Below are 18,325 nucleotides of genomic sequence, written 5' to 3'. Positions count from 1 at the left end.
TTCCTCATTCTAAGTCCTCTAGACAGTGCTGCTAGCAGTTGCGTGGCCTTATCGGTAATTCCTCATTTTAAGTCCTCTAGTCAGTGCTGCAGCTGCATCTTTGGTTCTGTAAATAATTCCTCCTTCCAAGTCCTCTAGTCGGTGCTGCAGCTGCACCTTTGGTCCTGTAAGCAATTCCTCATTCTAAGTCCTCTAGACAGTGCTGCTACCAGCTGCTCTGGCCTCATTGGTAATTCCTCATTCTAAGTCCTCTAGTCAGTGCTGCAGCTGCATCTTTGGTCCTGTCAGTAATTCCTCATTGTAAGTCCTCTAGACAGTGCTGCTAGCATATGTGGTGAAAGAATTGAAGACAATTAGTATTATATCCAATAAACTAGTTGTTTTTTCGATTAATAGGACCCACGACAGCTTCAAGTAGGAACTAGGCAAGAAGTGTCCTGAGCTCTCCGCATTCTAGAATCCCTTACATAATGACAGATAAATTACATAGATAAAGTTCTACTACAGCTGCATCTTTGGTCCTGTCAGTAATTCCTCATTATAAGTTCTCCAGAGAGTGCTGCTGGCTGCTTCTCTCGTCCCATCAGTAATTCCTCATTCGAAGTGCTCTTCACTGTGTCGCTACCTGCTTCTCTGGTCTCATCTGTAATTCCTCATTCTAAGTCCTATAGACAGTGCTGCAGCTGCTTCTCTGGTCCCAGTGGTAATTCCTCATTCTGAGTCCTCTAAGTAGTGCTGCAGCTGTGTCTTTGTTCATAAATCCACTACACTCCAAACCAAAACACATAGTTAAAAGACATTGTCATATTTACATTGCCAATAGCTCTAACTCTGCTAAATGCGAGATCTATTGCATTGCAAATGCTTGTTGTTTTGTTTCTCATATCTACTGCAAAAGTGTTTTAAACCTTTGAACAAGTACTGCGTTATGACAGCACCTTTCTAGAACATGTCACAGAACAGCTGTTGTGATGTAATCCTTCTTAGGCAAGCTGATGTATGCTTTCTTAGCATGTGTGTGAGGGCCGTAGCATGATTAACTTGGCGATACTCATCAGGACACACCTACATGTTTCCCCTTTGATGGTTTTTAAACGTTTTTCTCTATATATTCACATGTAGAACAATAGAATTAATGTTCACCTTTGTTTTTAGTGCCTTTGTGCTTGTTGTATTCTACTGTGGATGAACTTTGGCTGACATTAGCACAATTGTTATGTTGCAGACATTGTACATGAAAACCTCAAAATGGGATCAGATGGTGAAAGTGACCAAGCTTCCGGGACATCATCTGATGAAGTCCAATCTCCAACCGGAGTTTGTTTGAGAAACCGGATACACAGACGCATCTCAATGGAGGTAATTAGGTCTCTCGTGTGGTTTACTAACATGGTTATGATGCCTTGTTGCCAAGCGTCTGTATTTTGCTACTAGATACGGGTAACCCATTGCAGGAAGCAAGGGAAAAGAGGTCTCAAAGGCAATGATGCTGTGGTTATCCTAGAGAATGACCCTCAACGCCCCCCTCGAACTTTGCCAAAATTACGTTAAGTATTACATCAACGTTAATATTACTTTACCCTGTTAGCGTTAACACCTTCAGCATGAAAGGTTGAAATAAACGTATAACCAGTTTCCCTTCATTTATTAATGGAGTGCACCTGCTAAAATGGTAAAATGTTTGTTTCATTAAAGGGGTTCGTCATAGTTCGTTTTTTCCTTCTTTCTAAGAGATGATGTCTTTCTCTAGACAGTACTGGTTTCCATGCTCTTCCTTTATCATTTAAAAAAACTATTTTACATTTGCTTTAAAGATAGAATTTTCAGAGGGATGTCTAGTCATAGAACTTTCGCCGAATCCTCTTATTGTGTCAGAAAACATGAGCGTAAAAAAATGTATTGTACATTGCAGTTGAGCTGTGAAGTCGGACATGTGAGTTGGAAACTGGACTACGATGCAATTCATGTAACCTGAAGTTTCAGAAAGTCATGGGGTGCTCCAGTCTCAAAAACACAAATGTCAGCACTAGATTTGACATCAATTAGATTGTCTCTGTGCCCATCATGTGTAGGATCTATGGCCCTGCTAGGACTGCCCCATCCCTTTATGCCATCATGGTGGGTCGGATGGCTCAGTTTAGTAATCAGTGTTTGAACTCATGATCACAGTTTCGAATCCTAGCATCATCATTCCGTGTTGAGTAACACTGAATATCTCTGTTGTATTTACTTGATTTAATCTCCTCATGACAAAGCGTCACTAGTAGAATTGTTCCAGTCATTTAGAATGGTAGCAATATTGGCGATGAGCTGGCTTGAACATTATTTCGACCCATATTCCACAAGAAGACGCAAGGCACCATGAAAGATTTGTGAGGAGACACAGTTGTGTTACGGAGAACTGAAAGGTAGCGCAGTGTCTTCCTAGACAGTGCTAGGTACTGGAAGTACTGCAAACTTAAGGGGGTCAACACGGGTTTTGTGCAGCAACATACTTTTAGTTCGCCCAAGCACTTTGCACTGCGATTACTGTTGGTTGAACTCGTGCCCACAGGCAGAGCCTTCACGAGCAATCACACAGGAATGCGCACTGGAGGAACGTTCGCAAAGGACCTTACATGTTATGTTATGTTATAAGAGACTTATAACGCGCACAACTACTCTGGAGTATCCTGGCGCGATACGGACTCAGGCGTGTGGAAAGAGAAGATTAAAAGAAAGCTTGATTAAAAAGGTGTGTTTTGAGAAGTCTCTTAAAGGCACCGAGATCCTGCGTGTGACGTAAGGCGACTGGAAGGCTTTTCCAGAGCAAAGCTGTTGTGACCGAGAGTGACTGACCCCCCAATCTAGAGCGTCGAAAGCGGGGGGTGGCCATCAGACATTGAGAGGCAGAGCGCAAAGAGCGTTGAGGAGTATAAAAGTTCCTTAATATAAGAGGGACCAGAGTCATGCAGGGCTCTATGTGCTAATGTGAGGGCCTTGAACTGCACTCTCTAAGACACCGGCAGTCAGTGAAGGTCTCGGACGTATGCCCTTATGCTGGTTCTTTTCGAGATGTTAAATAAGAGTCTGGCCACCGCATTTTGGATCAGTTGGAGTTTGTTCATTAAATATCCCGGAATGCCAATGAAAAGAGCATTTGCATAGTCTAAACGGGACAATATAAGTGCCCGAACCATTTCCTTAGCAGGCTGAGGAAGCAAAAGGAAATAAATACATGTCAGCGCATCAGAACGGAGGCATTTTGGATAGGGAGATTTCCTGTTGGCCAACCAGCATGCTGTGGCCTTGTCCTTGCATCGCGATGCAGAGCCATTTTGGAAAAGGAATCTGATTGTCTTTCAGCTCTTTACAGCCATGTGCACTCCCTGTATGAGGGCTGCTAACAAAGCTCTCTGAAGCAATTATGGACAACCAAAAGTATTATTTTAATGAAAATAGCTCCTGAATTTGTTGCTGGTCCCATCCACATGTGGAAAAGTATTTTCTAGCTATATTTCACGAGTTGAATAGTATTTATTACATTCTTTGTTGGGTTTTTATATAATGCAATAACCCTTGTTGACTGTTTCCTGGTACAACGATATGTGTGCTTCGCAAACATTCTCCCTCACTCCTCCATAATCTTTATATGACAATGTCTGGTGACCAGAGGGGTTGAGTGCGCTACAGAGGTGTAGGCGCATCCCTGTGGTGGGCACACTTGTGTGGTTCTGTGTGTGGAAAACAACACAGTAGATTCCAAATAAAGTTTAAATAAAGTTCCAAAAGTTTGAAGTATCAAAGTTTCAAGGTTTATTTGATATTTTCCATTAGGATGTGTTTCATATTTACTTCATATGAGTCGTCAGACAATCGATTTTAGCAACATCAAAAGACTGAGAAAGCTCCAATGCATTTCGGACTGAAAGTCCTTTCTCAAGGAGCACTGCAACAAAGAATATACAAGAGATACGAATCAATATAAGAGTTTAAACAACAGCGCAACAAATGCTACATTGGTGTCTTAGTGAGTCGACCTCATGCACCCTCAAACAAGGGGTGACCACCCATCAAGTAGCAAGAGTGGAAGGAATATTTTCTTAATTATATTGACACCATTGAGGATGAAGAATTGTCTCAACACAGGAAAAAGAAAATCCTGTTAGACTCAATGGGGCTACAAGGCCTCAAAGTCTAAAACTCTATGGAAAAGAAACCTTGTACAGCAGAAGGTTCAGAGGTGTTTCAAAATCCTTTAGAAGATTCAGATAGATACTATTCTACTTCAGTTTGCATAGCTATTGAAAACCATCATTTTTTGAGGAGAAAACAAAGTAAGATGGACCCAATTGAGGAGTTTGTGTCTAAAGTTAAGAAACGTGCATTAGCGTGTAGATTTGATGTGTTAAATGAACTTATTAGGGACTAAATCATAATGCATGTTAACAATGAGCATATACAAGAAAGATTATGGGTGTATGGCGAGTCACCACTGGGTGATGTAATAGCAGTGGTTAAGAAAGCGGAGATTTCTAATAAGCGTGCCAAAGCTGTAGAGATTAAAGTGAAAGATATTCAGAAGGATGTTGTTGGTAGGGTGAAAGAGAGATAGAAAAAAGAAAAGGAAGAACAATAAAGAAAAGTAGTGTAAAGCCCTCTGAAAGAAAATGTTAAAGATGCGGAAGCATGGATCATTTGACGTATAGCAAAAAATGTCTTGTACGTAATCAAAAGTGTGGGGTCCAAGGACACTTCTCTAAGGCTTGTAGGAAGGGCAAAGGCAACAAAAAAGTAGCGGTGATACAAGATGAGTCCAGTACAGATTCTATCGCCGAAGTGCCTGTTGGAGAGGGTACATCCAAAGATACTGATTTTGTCTTGGTAATTAATGAACCTAATAATACTTATTAAACTAATGGTGATGGTGTGAATCATCTCTCTAGACTATCTAGAAACAAACCTGATTGCAACATTAGACTAGGAGTTGTAGAGATGCTCATAGTGGCTGATTCTGCCCCCCTTCATTATAGTTGATAAAGTGTGGGTCGAAAAATGTGTTGTGGTACTGGGGACATATTTGAAACCCTCTCATGTGGCCCCTGAAAGTTTTACAGGAGTGCCGATACCGATGGTAGGATACATGAATGTTACGTTTGAGTTTAGAGGATGGAAAGCCATGGGGAAAATATGTGGCATAAGAGGGCCCATCTGTCTTAGGCTGGATCAATCAAAGAGAACTACTGGACATTATATTGGACCCAGCTAGTACTGAACAAGTGTTGGTAATGAGTAAAAGCAAACGTCATGGTGTGAGATTTAAAGATTTGTTCCCTGAGGTGTTTTCAGAGAACATTGGTTTTATGGATGGTTATTCCCATAAAAGCATTTTAAAATGAGATGCTATTCCTAAGATACACAAATCAAGAGCTATTCCTTGGGTTTTGAGAGTAGAGGTCATTAAGAACTTGATCATTTACTCAAGGGACACATTATTGAGGAAGTGAATGCTGCAGAATTGATTGCACTATTGTTAGTTGCTAGGCGAGCTAATGGAAATATTTGGCTATGTGTAGATTTGAGGGAACTCAATAAGAATATAGTTGTAGAGAAATTCCCATTAACTAAAATGAATGAAATGTTGTCGGTGACTGAAGGGATTGAGTGTTGTAAATCTGTAATCTTATGGTTTGTAAACCACTTGGTGAAATTACACATTAATAGCAAAAAATTTAACCACCATCATTACTCCTAGGGGATGTTATCAATATGTATGCATGCCGTTTGGACTCACCTTTGCGGCAGTAGCCTTCCAAAAATTGATGCACAAGTTGTTCGCTCATACGCCTGGCACTGTTTTCTTTCAAGGTGACATACTGATCATGGGGAGAGTATCATCAGAGTGGAAGAGGTGTTGAAAAAGTTGAGAGAAAGTGGTTTAACAGCTGAATTTTTAAATGTATATTTAGGGTGCAATCTTTAGGTTACCTAGGACATGAAATTACAGCTGATGGCATCAAATCTATAAAAGAGTTAATGATGGCTGTGAGGGAAGCTCCAGCTCCCAGAAATAAAGATGAGCTGAGGTCAAGTCAAGTCAAGTCAAAATGTATGTTTATTATGACCGTAGTCTTTAAACAAACAAGCAGTGAGCATAATGCAATATGGAGTGTATACATTAAATTCATATACTTATTTTTTTTAAATTTTGTCCGTTAAAAAGCAATCCTACATTTCATTTTCAAAAGTACAAGTCCAAACCACAGAATACAAACTACCAATAAAAATTACAAATACCTTAAAACATATGTATAAAAGTTAAAACCTATTCACTTTCTTACCACCGTAACAATTTCAGTCAGTTAAAATTCATACAATACTACATATTATTCCTTGGTTCTCAGTGCACTCAGGGCCACCTTTAAAAATTTCCAGAGAGCAATTACAATATCAATGAAGGGTATTTATATTAGAAGTCTGGCTGCCTGCAACCTTGTTTTTATTCCATATTTTAGGAACACCGGGCGCAGCCACAGTTTTCTCTGCTCTAGGAGTGACAGACAGTCCAACAGGATATGCTGCAAGTCTCCCTTAGTTCCCAACTTACACCTGCACCGGCCTTCTTGATCTAGCATTTTAGTTTTGAGATCTTTGTTTACTATCCACGGGTTAATCCCAATTCGGTACCTCAGGATCTCTTGCCTGAACCCGCGGTTAGGTAATCTATCAAGGTAGGGGAACCAATTTTTGTTGGACCAAGCATTTAGCATATGCGCCACTGATTTTTTCTTTGCTAGATAGCCTATATCGGTCGATTTAGAGACTTCTTTCCCCCTTTGCTTTAGCTCCCCTTTGGTACTAAGGACTTGAAATGTTTCCTGGACCCAGTCGATCTCTAATGAGTTACAGATTCCTTTCAGTTTATCCATACTGACCTTTGCCCATTTTAGCTCGCTTCTCAGTATTTCATTGCGACACCAGTGTGCTACTTTTTGGCTTTCGGGGTCTTCCTGTCTCTTCCAGAATCTAATCACAGCCATCTGGGTTTGTATTTTCCAGGATTTTGTGCCTATTTCTGTCCTGATGGCTTGTATCATCGAAGATTGAGGAAGAGATAGGAGCCTTTTTAAGCAATTCCCCTCTATCACGTCCCAGGATCCCTTACCGCTCAAATAAAGGATCTCAACGCCATATAAAACTTGTGAAGGTATCATTGCTTCAAAAGCTCTCAGCATGGGTCGGTGTGACATCTCTCCATAGTCTCCATTAAACCTTTTTAGACCACATATGGAAGAGAGTGCCTTTGCTTTTTGAGTTTCCAGGTGGGAGTTCCAATTTAAAGCCCTATCGAACCATAAACCCAGCTATCGATATTCATTAACTGTCTCCAGTTTAAGCTCACCTATATACCAAGTGAATTTGCTTATCTTTTTCCCGAAGCATAGGGTTTTAGTTTTATCCAAATTGATTGTTAGGAGTTTACTGGCACAGTATGTATTGAAGGCGTTAAGCTTCCTTTGGAGGCCCCTCTCGGTCTGGTCTACTATTACCAGATCGTCTGCGTACAGTAAGCAGGGTATTTTATTGCCATCCATTTTAGGACTGGCACTGCCCTCCACCTCTAAATGTGCCGGGAGATCTGACAGGAAGATCGAAAAAAGCTGTGGGGCCAGCACACAGCCCTGTCTTAATCCATTGGCAATGGGTATTTTTGGGGTCAAAGACCCCACCTTATCCTTAATAACTTGCCCCCAGTTTTCCCTGTGGAGTTCTTTTATTATTGTAAGGAGATCTTTAGGAATATTCAACCTCTCTAATAAATCCCATAGGCAGGCCCTATCCACAGAGTCAAAGGCTGCTCTGAAGTCGACAAAACAGCAGCATAACTTGCCGTTCTGTTCCGTCGACTTCATCGCCATCGCCCATAGAGCAAATCCGTGGTCTATTGTAGAGTGGCCTGCTCTAAAACCACCCTGTTCTGTGGGTATTATTTGAAACTCGTCTACCCATGCATTCAATTGCTTCAGTACTATTTTAGAAAACACTTTCTCACCTATATCTAGGAGATTAATAAGCCGATAGTTTTGTGGCGCCTCTTTGCTCCCTTTCTTGTGGATTGGCCTAATTAGCTGAGGTCATTTTTAGGGTTGGTGGAGTTTTATGCACAATTTGTCCTGAATTTTTCAGAGAAAACAATCAACTTACACCAACTATAAAAAAAATAAACGTAACTGTGTATGAAATGCCACATTGCAGACTGATTTTGAGAATATAAAAGAAAGTATTTGCACATAATAGGAGCTACATGATTTTGATCACAAACTTGTATATCCATTGAAAACCGATGCTAGCAAACAATAAAGGAATTGGGTCCATGTTAAGTCAAAGAGATATTAAAGGTGACGAGTTCTCCATTGCATTTGCAACTTGGGTATTGACACCAGCAGAAGAATGTTATTCTATAATGGAAAAGAAAACGTTTACTGTAGTGTGGGAATTAGAATACTTTAGATATTTTGTGTGGGGTTTTCAAATGGAGATAAGGTGTGACCATAGACCACTTTTAAAAGTATTACATACAGAAGAGCTACTCAAGGCAACTCCTATGATTGCAAAACCTTAAGACTGTTAGACTACTGGTATAAATTGATTTATCTTCCTGGGGTCAGAAATAAGGTAGTGGATTGTTTAAATAGATTGCCATTCCTTTTGGAAGATGATCCTGATGAAAATTGGGAAGAGTTGAGTGTAGCATGGACTGGGGAGAAATGATGAGTCCTATTACTGACAAAGAATGGAAGGATGCCAGTATAAAGGATGAAATGGAGGAGAAACCTAAGAATTTCATTTTAGAAGGATGGCCAGAAAGAAAACTCTGGCACAGGAGTTCAAATATTTCTGGGAGATAAGCAATGAATTATCTGTGATAGGTTAGAATATTTTAGAGGATCTAGAATTATACCACCTAAGGGTTTGAGAGAGACCACTATTCAATTGAGTCATAAAGGACTTCTAGGTATCGTCAAAAGCAAAAAGAAGATCAAAGCGAATTAGTGTTGGCCAGGTCAAGATGTTGAAGTGGAGAGACGTATTAAACAGTGTGAACTGTTTGAGGGTGCAGACATATCCCACATTTTACTAAAACCACGTCTGTGTCCAATACCGTATTCTGTGATGGCATGGGAATCCATAGGGGTTGATATTATGGGGCCTATAAGTGAGAACAAAGGTGAGGTGTGGTATGTACTGGTTGCCCTAGATTATTTTTCAAAATGGTCAGAGTTGAAATTTGTGTATAGTGCCAAGTAGTATTGTTTTTGGATGAAATCTGTCAGAGAGAATAATTACTTAAAAGAATCATCATTGACAGTGGAGTGCAGTTTAAGAGTGGGGAACATGAAAACTTTCTCAAACGTAACAGCATAGAACATAAACTGACTTCAATTTATCTTCCCTCTGGGAATGGTGAAGTGGAAAGATTCAACTGTGTGGTGAAGGAATCTATGTAATTGACTTAGTGCAGGAATTTAAATTGGATGGTGAGCATGAAGAAAATGGTGTGGATGTATCGCACTACTCCTACAGTATCAGGGTTTAGGCTTTTTACCAAAATGAGAGGGAGGGTGCCTTTCACGAAGGTTAATCTGAGTTGGATGGTAAATTCTAGATTACAGCAGTGGTCACCTAAAGTGGTGAAAATGAACATTCGGAAGGCACAGGAGAGGTACAGAGAATATAAGAATAAAAAAAGTGGTGAAAAAGATTTTCAGGAGTGGTGGTGCGTGTTAAATTACCATTTAAAGTGAAAAAAGGAGAGAGTAAATATTCTGATCCATTGGAGGTGTTAAAGATATGTACTAATTCTGCAGGTCTGAGTGATGGTGTGTGTGGCAGAAGTCGATTTGTGAGGTGTAAAAATAATAAGAGGAAAATGATCGAGGCTAAAGAGAGCGATTACAATTGGTTAAATGCACATCATTTTGATAGTGTGAATGAGGAAAAGTGGAGAAACAACAATGTGACTAATGAGGGGTAGTACTTCGGATGTTAGGGTGACGGTGTATATAGTTCGTGTGTGCCTAATTGAGGAAGATGGTTAGATCAAACAAACGTAGGACCACAGTCTAAGAGTAGGCCTGGAGTAGGAATCAAACTCCCTGCATATTTGCAGGATTATGCTGCTTGAATAGATATTGTTGTCATTATATTTTATGTTTAGGAATTTATATTTAAAGTTAGAGTTTACCATGTATAACTTGGCAATAGTTCATCTTTATTAATGTTATTTTGTTAAAGTCTAGATATTAATGATTTAAGGAAGGAGATGTGTTGTGTCTACTTAACGTAATCTCCTCACGACGAAGTGTAGAATGCATTGATAGCGTCACTAGTAGAGTCATTTAGAATGTTAACAATAAGGCAGTTGAAGATTGCCTACCAATAGGAGTGGACATGTTGGCCCCTACTTATATGAATTGCTTTCTAGAAGAATACAACTTTCAAAACGAGCTCCTTGTGGTTAAATGTCTTAACAATCTGTAATCAGTATTTGTATCTGTAATGGGTATTTTATGTTACCAGGTCACCCATGTTTGAGCTGACATCTTAGTAAGTTCTGTGTGTTGCAGTTATGGGTTGCCTTCGTTTAGCTACAATCCATCTACACAGGATAACAATGATTTGTAATAGAAACACTTAGACTTGGTGTTCTAATGACATGAAATCATGGTAATGGTATTAATAATATCAACTGAGGTCAAAGGTACAGAACATTAATGATCTTGGTTAGCTATTTACAGCGTCACTGGTTTCAGGTTTCGATGATATAGTGCTGTAATATTGGATGAATCTCTTCTCCCAGATTGGGAGCTATTAGTAATGCTTCAAATTGATTCAGTTTGATTCATTCTGGGCAAATCAGTAAGCCACATAAAAAATATGTGGTATTTTCCAATGAGTTTTGTGCACATGCGCATTAACAAAGTAAACTTGGGCATGTGTCCAACCAAGGTAGATCACAGACCCGCCAGGCACAGAGCCAGCTGCATCCCAGATTAACAGTAGTATGGGCTTAGCACTGCACACTCCTGCACTTTTCCTTCACCTGAGTGAATCTAGGCGAAATGCTGGACTAGCGCATAGGAAGACAGGGGTCAGTCATTTCCCCCTCATTGCTGTGTGCTTCCCCATACCTAAATTTACAAAGCGTATGAGAATATGTTAATATCAACTAATCTGCACTCTTAATGCTGGGATATAAGCAAAATGGTCACATACTTACTGGATGGTCTAATGGTTCAAGCCAGTAAAATTCACTCCCAGATCCACATAGGTGGAGTTCCAGTGTCAGTGACATCAGTAGGCCTCAGTACCTTCAGGAACGGGACCCTTGGCACCAAATGTGAACTCGAGCAGTATTTGCTCCTGCTGCTTTTTTTTTTAGGTCTGGCTTCACAGCATAGTTGGTTGTAAGACATGTTATTACCAGTACTTTAAAATATACATAGAGTGGGTTTTGCTTTGCGCAAAGGATTGTTGCACTCTCACCTGTCTCATGACCGTTGGTGTATCATATTCCTTTCATACGGTGTGCTATGGTTGCAGTGCCTGAAACACTATTGTACATCTGAAAAATACACTCAACCCTCCCAAATTCACTTATCTCACAAATGCAATCTATTCAGATAATAATCATTTTTGAATGCTTTCTGCTTTTTGTTTTTACTGCATTCAGCTTTCTTTAAATGCTTTTGTCAGGACTTGAATGTGAGTTACCATTACAACTACCACCATTGCCACCACAGGTCTGTTTTTAATGTGCTAACACAAGAACCAACCAATATTAACAAATGCAGTTTACTGGTGTAGCTCATTAAAGCCAGACCTATTGGCTTTGCCAGTGCTCATTGAAGGAAGGCTTGTCTGGCTTCATAGTACTTGAGCTGCCAACCTAATCCTCTCCCGCCATGTAGGTGTTGTTTGTGAATGAGTACTTGCACATAGGCCACCTGAGTACACATTAAAAGAAAATCAGTTTTCACAAATTAGTGTGAATTCCAGATTGTTTTTTAAGTGATTATTTAGGTGCATTTGTTTATAATCGCTCACACATTTTATGTCTAAACATTCAAATATTTACAACAAGGGGTGGTGAGGGACAGAGTCTCTGAATTAAGCAGAAAGCTCTCACCCAGTCAAGAGATCAGGGCTAGATCCAACACCGTTTTTTAGCTCACTGCACCATCCCAGTTTCAGAACCTGGCTGTATGCAAATTAGTCTGTTCCTGTCCCAGTGCATGATGGGAACAGGGCAAACCAAACTACAAAAGCCAATTCTTACACTGGGAAGGAAACAAGCTCCCGGGGACCGGTTTCTGGCATTACAGCCGTCTTCGGCCCGGTTTGCTTGAATCCTGATGGTGCAATGAGCAAGGGTCTCACATCTGAGAATACCCTTCCACGCTTAGGGTGGACAAAAATATTTACAACAAGGGGTGGTAAGGGACAGAGTCTCTGAATTAAGCAGAAAGCTCTCACCCAGTCAAGAGATCAGGGCTAGATCCAACACCGTTTTTTAGCTCACTGCACCATCCCAGTTTCAGAACCTGGCTGTATGCAAATTAGTCTGTTCCTGTCCCAGTGCATGATGGGAACAGGGCAAACCAAACTACAAAAGCCAATTCTTACACTGGGAAGGAAACAAGCTCCCGGGGACCGGTTTCTGGCATTACAGCCGTCTTCGGCCCGGTTTGCTTGAATCCTGATGGTGCAATGAGCAAGGGTCTCACATCTGAGAATACCCTTCCACGCTTAGGGTGGACAAAAATATTTACAACAAGGGGTGGTGAGGGACAGAGTCTCTGAATTAAGCAGAAAGCTCTCACCCAGTCAAGAGATCAGGGCTAGATCCAACACCGTTTTTTAGCTCACTGCACCATCCCAGTTTCAGAACCTGGCTGGATGCAAATTAGTCTGTTCCTGTCCCAGTGCATGATGGGAACAGGGCAAACCAAACTACAAAAGCCAATTCTTACACTGGGAAGGAAACAAGCTCCCGGGGACCGGTTTCTGGCATTACAGCCGTCTTCGGCCCGGTTTGCTTGAATCCTGATGGTGCAATGAGCAAGGGTCTCACATCTGAGAATACCCTTCCACGCTTAGGGTGGACAAAAATATTTACAACAAGGGGTGGTGAGGGACAGAGTCTCTGAATTAAGCAGAAAGCTCTCACCCAGTCAAGAGATCAGGGCTAGATCCAACACCGTTTTTTAGCTCACTGCACCATCCCAGTTTCAGAACCTGGCTGTATGCAAATTAGTCTGTTCCTGTCCCAGTGCATGATGGGAACAGGGCAAACCAAACTACAAAAGCCAATTCTTACACTGGGAAGGAAACAAGCTCCCGGGGACCGGTTTCTGGCATTACAGCCGTCTTCGGCCCGGTTTGCTTGAATCCTGATGGTGCAATGAGCAAGGGTCTCACATCTGAGAATACCCTTCCACGCTTAGGGTGGACAAAAATATTTACAACAAGGGGTGGTGAGGGACAGAGTCTCTGAATTTTTGTTTAACTCAGACACTCTGTTCATCACCACCCCCTTTTCTAAATCGATTTTGGCCACTATAGGTGTGGCAGGGTATACTCAGACATGAGTCCCTTTCTCACTGCTCCATCAGGATTCAAGCAAGCCGGGCCGAAGAAGGCTGAAATGCCAGAAACCGGTCCCCGGTAGCTTGTCTCCTTTCTGGTGAAGAATTGGCTTGGTAGTTTAGTCTGCCCTGTTCCCATGATGCACTGGGCCAGGGACAGACTGATTTGCATATAGCCAGGTTCTGAGCTGGGATGGGGCAGTGAGATAAATAACGGTGATGGATCAAGCCCTGATCTTTGGACTGGGTAAGAGTGGTCTGTTTAACTCAGACACTCTGTTCATCACCACCCCCTTTTCTAAATCGATTTTGGCCACTATAGGTGTGGCAGGGTATACTCAGACATGAGTCCCTTTCTCACTGCTCCATCAGGATTCAAGCAAGCCGGGCCGAAGAAGGCTGAAATGCCAGAAACCGGTCCCCGGTAGCTTGTCTCCTTTCTGGTGAAGAATTGGCTTGGTAGTTTAGTCTGCCCTGTTCCCATGATGCACTGGGCCAGGGACAGACTGATTTGCATATAGCCAGGTTCTGAGCTGGGATGGGGCAGTGAGATAAATAACGGTGATGGATCAAGTCCTGATCTTTGGACTGGGTAACAGTGGTCTGTTTAACTCAGACACTCTGTTCGTCACCACCCCCTTTTCTAAATCGATTTTGGCCACTATAGGTGTGGCAGGGTATACTCAGACATGAGTCCCTTTCTCACTGCTCCATCAGGATTCAAGCAAGCCGGGCCGAAGAAGGCTGAAATGCCAGAAACCGGTCCCCGGTAGCTTGTCTCCTTTCTGGTGAAGAATTGGCTTGGTAGTTTAGTCTGCCCTGTTCCCATGATGCACTGGGCCAGGGACAGACTGATTTGCATATAGCCAGGTTCTGAGCTGGGATGGGGCAGTGAGATAAATAACGGTGATGGATCAAGTCCTGATCTTTGGACTGGGTAAGAGTGGTCTGTTTAACTCAGACACTCTGTTCGTCACCACCCCCTTTTCTAAATCGATTTTGGCCACTATAGGTGTGGCAGGGTATACTCAGACATGAGTCCCTTTCTCACTGCTCCATCAGGATTCAAGCAAGCCGGGCCGAAGAAGGCTGAAATGGCAGAAACCGGTCCCCGGTAGCTTGTCTCCTTTCTGGTGAAGAATTGGCTTGGTAGTTTAGTCTGCCCTGTTCCCATGATGCACTGGGCCAGGGACAGACTGATTTGCATATAGCCAGGTTCTGAGCTGGGATGGGGCAGTGAGATAAATAACGGTGATGGATCAAGCCCTGATCTTTGGACTGGGTAAGAGTGGTCTGTTTAACTCAGACACTCTGTTCATCACCACCCCCTTTTCTAAATTAAACATTCAAATAAACTTAAAAGTCTGCTAAATCACAACCATTCCATTAGGCAATAAGTTCTGTGTGTTTTTGTTTTCAAAATAATATTGTTAGAGACGTAAAACAGCTTGCCTTCATATCTCATTTGACCAATGTCATAGAAGTGTTTTAAATGTACCTTGGTACCGAATTCCTTTTATGGCAAAAGCCATGAAGTAAGTAATTCCCCTTTGCTAGTTCAACCTCAGTGACAGCCCTGTGTTTAGCATGCCCTCCTATGCTAATCTTGAACTTTAATATTTTTGCTCATTTTTAGTTTCAGCCTACTAGACTGCGCATCCACTGTCTGTTACGGGGCATATTGTGGCTTACCATGAACTTAGAGAGGCTTGGAACCGGCCCTTTGCTTCCCATTTGTTGGCATTCCTTGTCACTCTCATTTCCTGCTTCTTATTCGTGCCCCAGCTTCTCAACCTTTTGTTTGTCCCTCACATAGAGCACTTCCTCTTTACCATGAATGCGATTGCCTGGCATCTGTGCTCAATGTTAAGGAACTACTTTTTTATTTTTTATTTAAGAAGTCATAGAGATTGCATGTGTTTTCGAGCTGTCTCCGTCATATCCTTATTTCTCCTCTCATGCCTCCTAGTCCCATAGTGTTCCTCCTACCCCCTCCCTGTTACACTCCCCTCTGTACTTCTCTGTGTTGCATCTGCCTCTCTGCTCTCCCCCATGTTGCTTCCATCCCCGGCCCTTCTTGGTATTGCTCCTTTTATCCTCTGCCCTTCCCTGCGTTGCTTCCGTGTTAAGGCATGGCCAAAGTGGAAAATTGCCCAGGACCCCTACCTTCCAGGGGGCCCCTGGAAAAGTCAACTTTCATTTTATCCATTTTGCCTCTCTCTAATTCCATATTTCAGCCTCTATGCCTATGTCCATCTGAGTCTCTTTTCCCATTATCATCTCAAGGACATTTGGTGGCCCTGGAAACACATATTTCTGTTATTTTTGTGTGAACCTTATTTTTGAAAGTTGGTTTGGCAGTATGTGGGCTGCAAGTAGCAGAAAATCTTCAGGAAAATTACAAAGAGAGGGCCCTAAAATATGTCTTTCCTGGTGCCCTAAAATCCTTAAGACAAGACTATGTGTCCTCCACCCTCCCCTTATTGCTTCCGTTACCCCTGGCCTTCTCTTGTTGCTTCATTTTACCTATCGTCCCCTGTGTTGCTTCGCCCCCTTGCTTCCACTCCCCTGATCCCTGTTTAAAAAAAATGAAAAAACACTTTTGCACATTTTATGTGGATTAGAAATAGGTAGGTAATACATGTAGAAGTAGAATGTTGGCATAGGGAGAAAGTAGAAGAACATGGAACTATAGGACCAGGGTTCTAGAGAGCTCGGTTGGTGGCAGAACATGTTATGCTACACGCTGGCGCCACTCCTTGAGATCATAGGTTAATAAACAAGCTTCCCTAAATCCTAACCTGTGAGTGATGCCGTCTTCTTTTTTGCATTTTGCTTTGTTTTTAGTTACCTATCCCACTCACAACAGTAACTAATAAAAACGATAGAAAGCGGCTTTATCATTTTGTAGATGCACCCATGCGTGGTACTTGCGCCTACAAAATGACATAGGTGGCCGAATAAAAGTTGTGTTGTTGTTTTACTTTAGCCATCCTGCACTGCAGCGAGGATGCTTTGCAGCGTGCCTAAACATTGGCAAAGACGGGAAGTCACGAAGGTGAGGCCTATTGGGATTGCCAGTGCTTGTTTCTTCATGGGCCTGAAAGCCGTAATTTCCCCAACATTCACTTTCGCCTGTGTTCGAGGCCCAGGTATTTGTAATATTAAGTATGTTTGTGCCACCTAGTGGCCTGATTAAAAATAACAAATAGAAATACGGTTTCAAAGCCAGCAGGTTGAATTGAAATCCACAGCACAAACATAATTTTAAAAAAAGTGTCCGGAAAACGTTCCAGTGGAGATGCAAAATCGTTAACAAATATCTCATAGGTATATTTTCGACAATCAGGCTGTTTGCTCTACCAATATAGATTATTTATTAAGCTGGGCGATCAATATTGAACATTCTTTAAACATTCAGCGAGTTGCTTTTATTGTTGTTAGCAATGCTTTCACTTGTATAATAGCGTGAACCATAATTCTGTACATCAATCAATCAGTCAGGGTTGGTAAATTGCAGCTACTCACCCGCGAGAGTCTCATGGCACTAGAGGGTATGGGGGGGTGGGGTCATCCGAAGAGCCAGGTCTTGAGGTCCTTCCTGAACTGGAGCAATGTTGGGACTAGGTTGAGGAGGAGGTCGTTTTTGGCCTTGGCTGCGAGGTAGAATGACTTTCCTCCCCTTCTGGTCTTGTAGATGGCGTGGGATGGGAGCTAGAGAGAGGTCAGATGTTCGGAGGTGTATTTTGGGTTTGTGAAAGGAGTGGGAAGTGTTTAGGTATACAGGTCCGATATTGTGGAGGGCCTTGAATGCATGAGTAGGTGATTAAAAGTTATTCTTTTGATGGCGAGCCAGTGGAGGTCGGGAGGTGTTGGGTGATGTGTTGGTGACGGGGGATGTCTAGGATCAATCCGGCTGTGGCGTTCTGGACGATCTAGAGTTTGTGAAGTAGTTTCTTGTTGATTCCGACGTAGAGGGTGTTGCTGTAGTCCAGTTTGCTAGTGATGAAAGCGTGCATGACTGTTTTTCTGGATTCAAATGGGATCCATCTGAACGTTTTTCAGAGTATACGTGGCGTGTTGAAGTAGGCCGAGGTTAAGGCGTTGATCTGGGGGTTCATCATGAGTGATGAGTCAAGTATGATGCTGAGGTTTCGTACGGAGTCCTCGAGGGATAATTGGATGGCTCTGTAATTTTTACAACAATGAGGTTTCGTACGTGGCCCGTCTGGGTGGGTGGTTTCCGAGGGCAAGGGGTCGCCAGTTGTTGTCCCACCCGGAGTGGGTGGAGCCAAGGATGAGGACTTCTGTTTTCTTGGCATTGAGTTTCAGGCAGCTCTTCTTCATCCAGGTGGTGACGAATTTCATCCCATCTTGGAAGTTGTGTCAGGTGATGTTGGGTTCTTTGGTGAGGGAGAGGATGAGCTGGTTGTCGGTGAAGGAGGCGATGTGAGCCAGTGGTTTTTGGCAATGGTTGTGAGGTCCCAGGACCTCTGCAACAAGCTCAGCTCCTACTTCCATCTGAAGATCAAGGGCCTCTACGATAACTTCAATGACCAGACACCTGACACCGAAACCACTCCATTCTCCAGCAACTCCAGCCAGCCCACCATCTCCTCCTAGGCCCCAGTCAACACCGAAGACATCACATCGACCAAGAAAGGTATCCACTCAGGAGCCCCCACTGACCCCTGCAC

General features: G+C 42.3%; 1 protein-coding gene across 2 annotated transcripts in view; it reads left to right on the top strand.

Moving 5' to 3' along the window:
- The window catches only part of CDK17 (cyclin dependent kinase 17), a 574,256-nt gene that overhangs the window by 417,461 nt on the left and 138,470 nt on the right, over positions 1 to 18,325 (top strand). For both annotated transcript variants that reach the window (XM_086918156.1, XM_086918151.1), the window contains exon 5: positions 1,226 to 1,359. In XM_086918156.1, coding sequence (XP_086774282.1) covers positions 1,226 to 1,359 — 134 coding nt within the window. The remainder of the gene's footprint in view (positions 1 to 1,225; positions 1,360 to 18,325) is intronic.

This window comes from Lissotriton vulgaris, chromosome 1_1, assembly GCF_964263255.1.
Source record: "Lissotriton vulgaris chromosome 1_1, aLisVul1.2, whole genome shotgun sequence".
Classification (NCBI taxonomy): Eukaryota; Metazoa; Chordata; class Amphibia; order Caudata; family Salamandridae; genus Lissotriton; species Lissotriton vulgaris.
The sequence above is the reverse complement of the archived record's forward strand: the minus strand, read 5'-3'. Positions and strand labels throughout refer to the sequence as shown.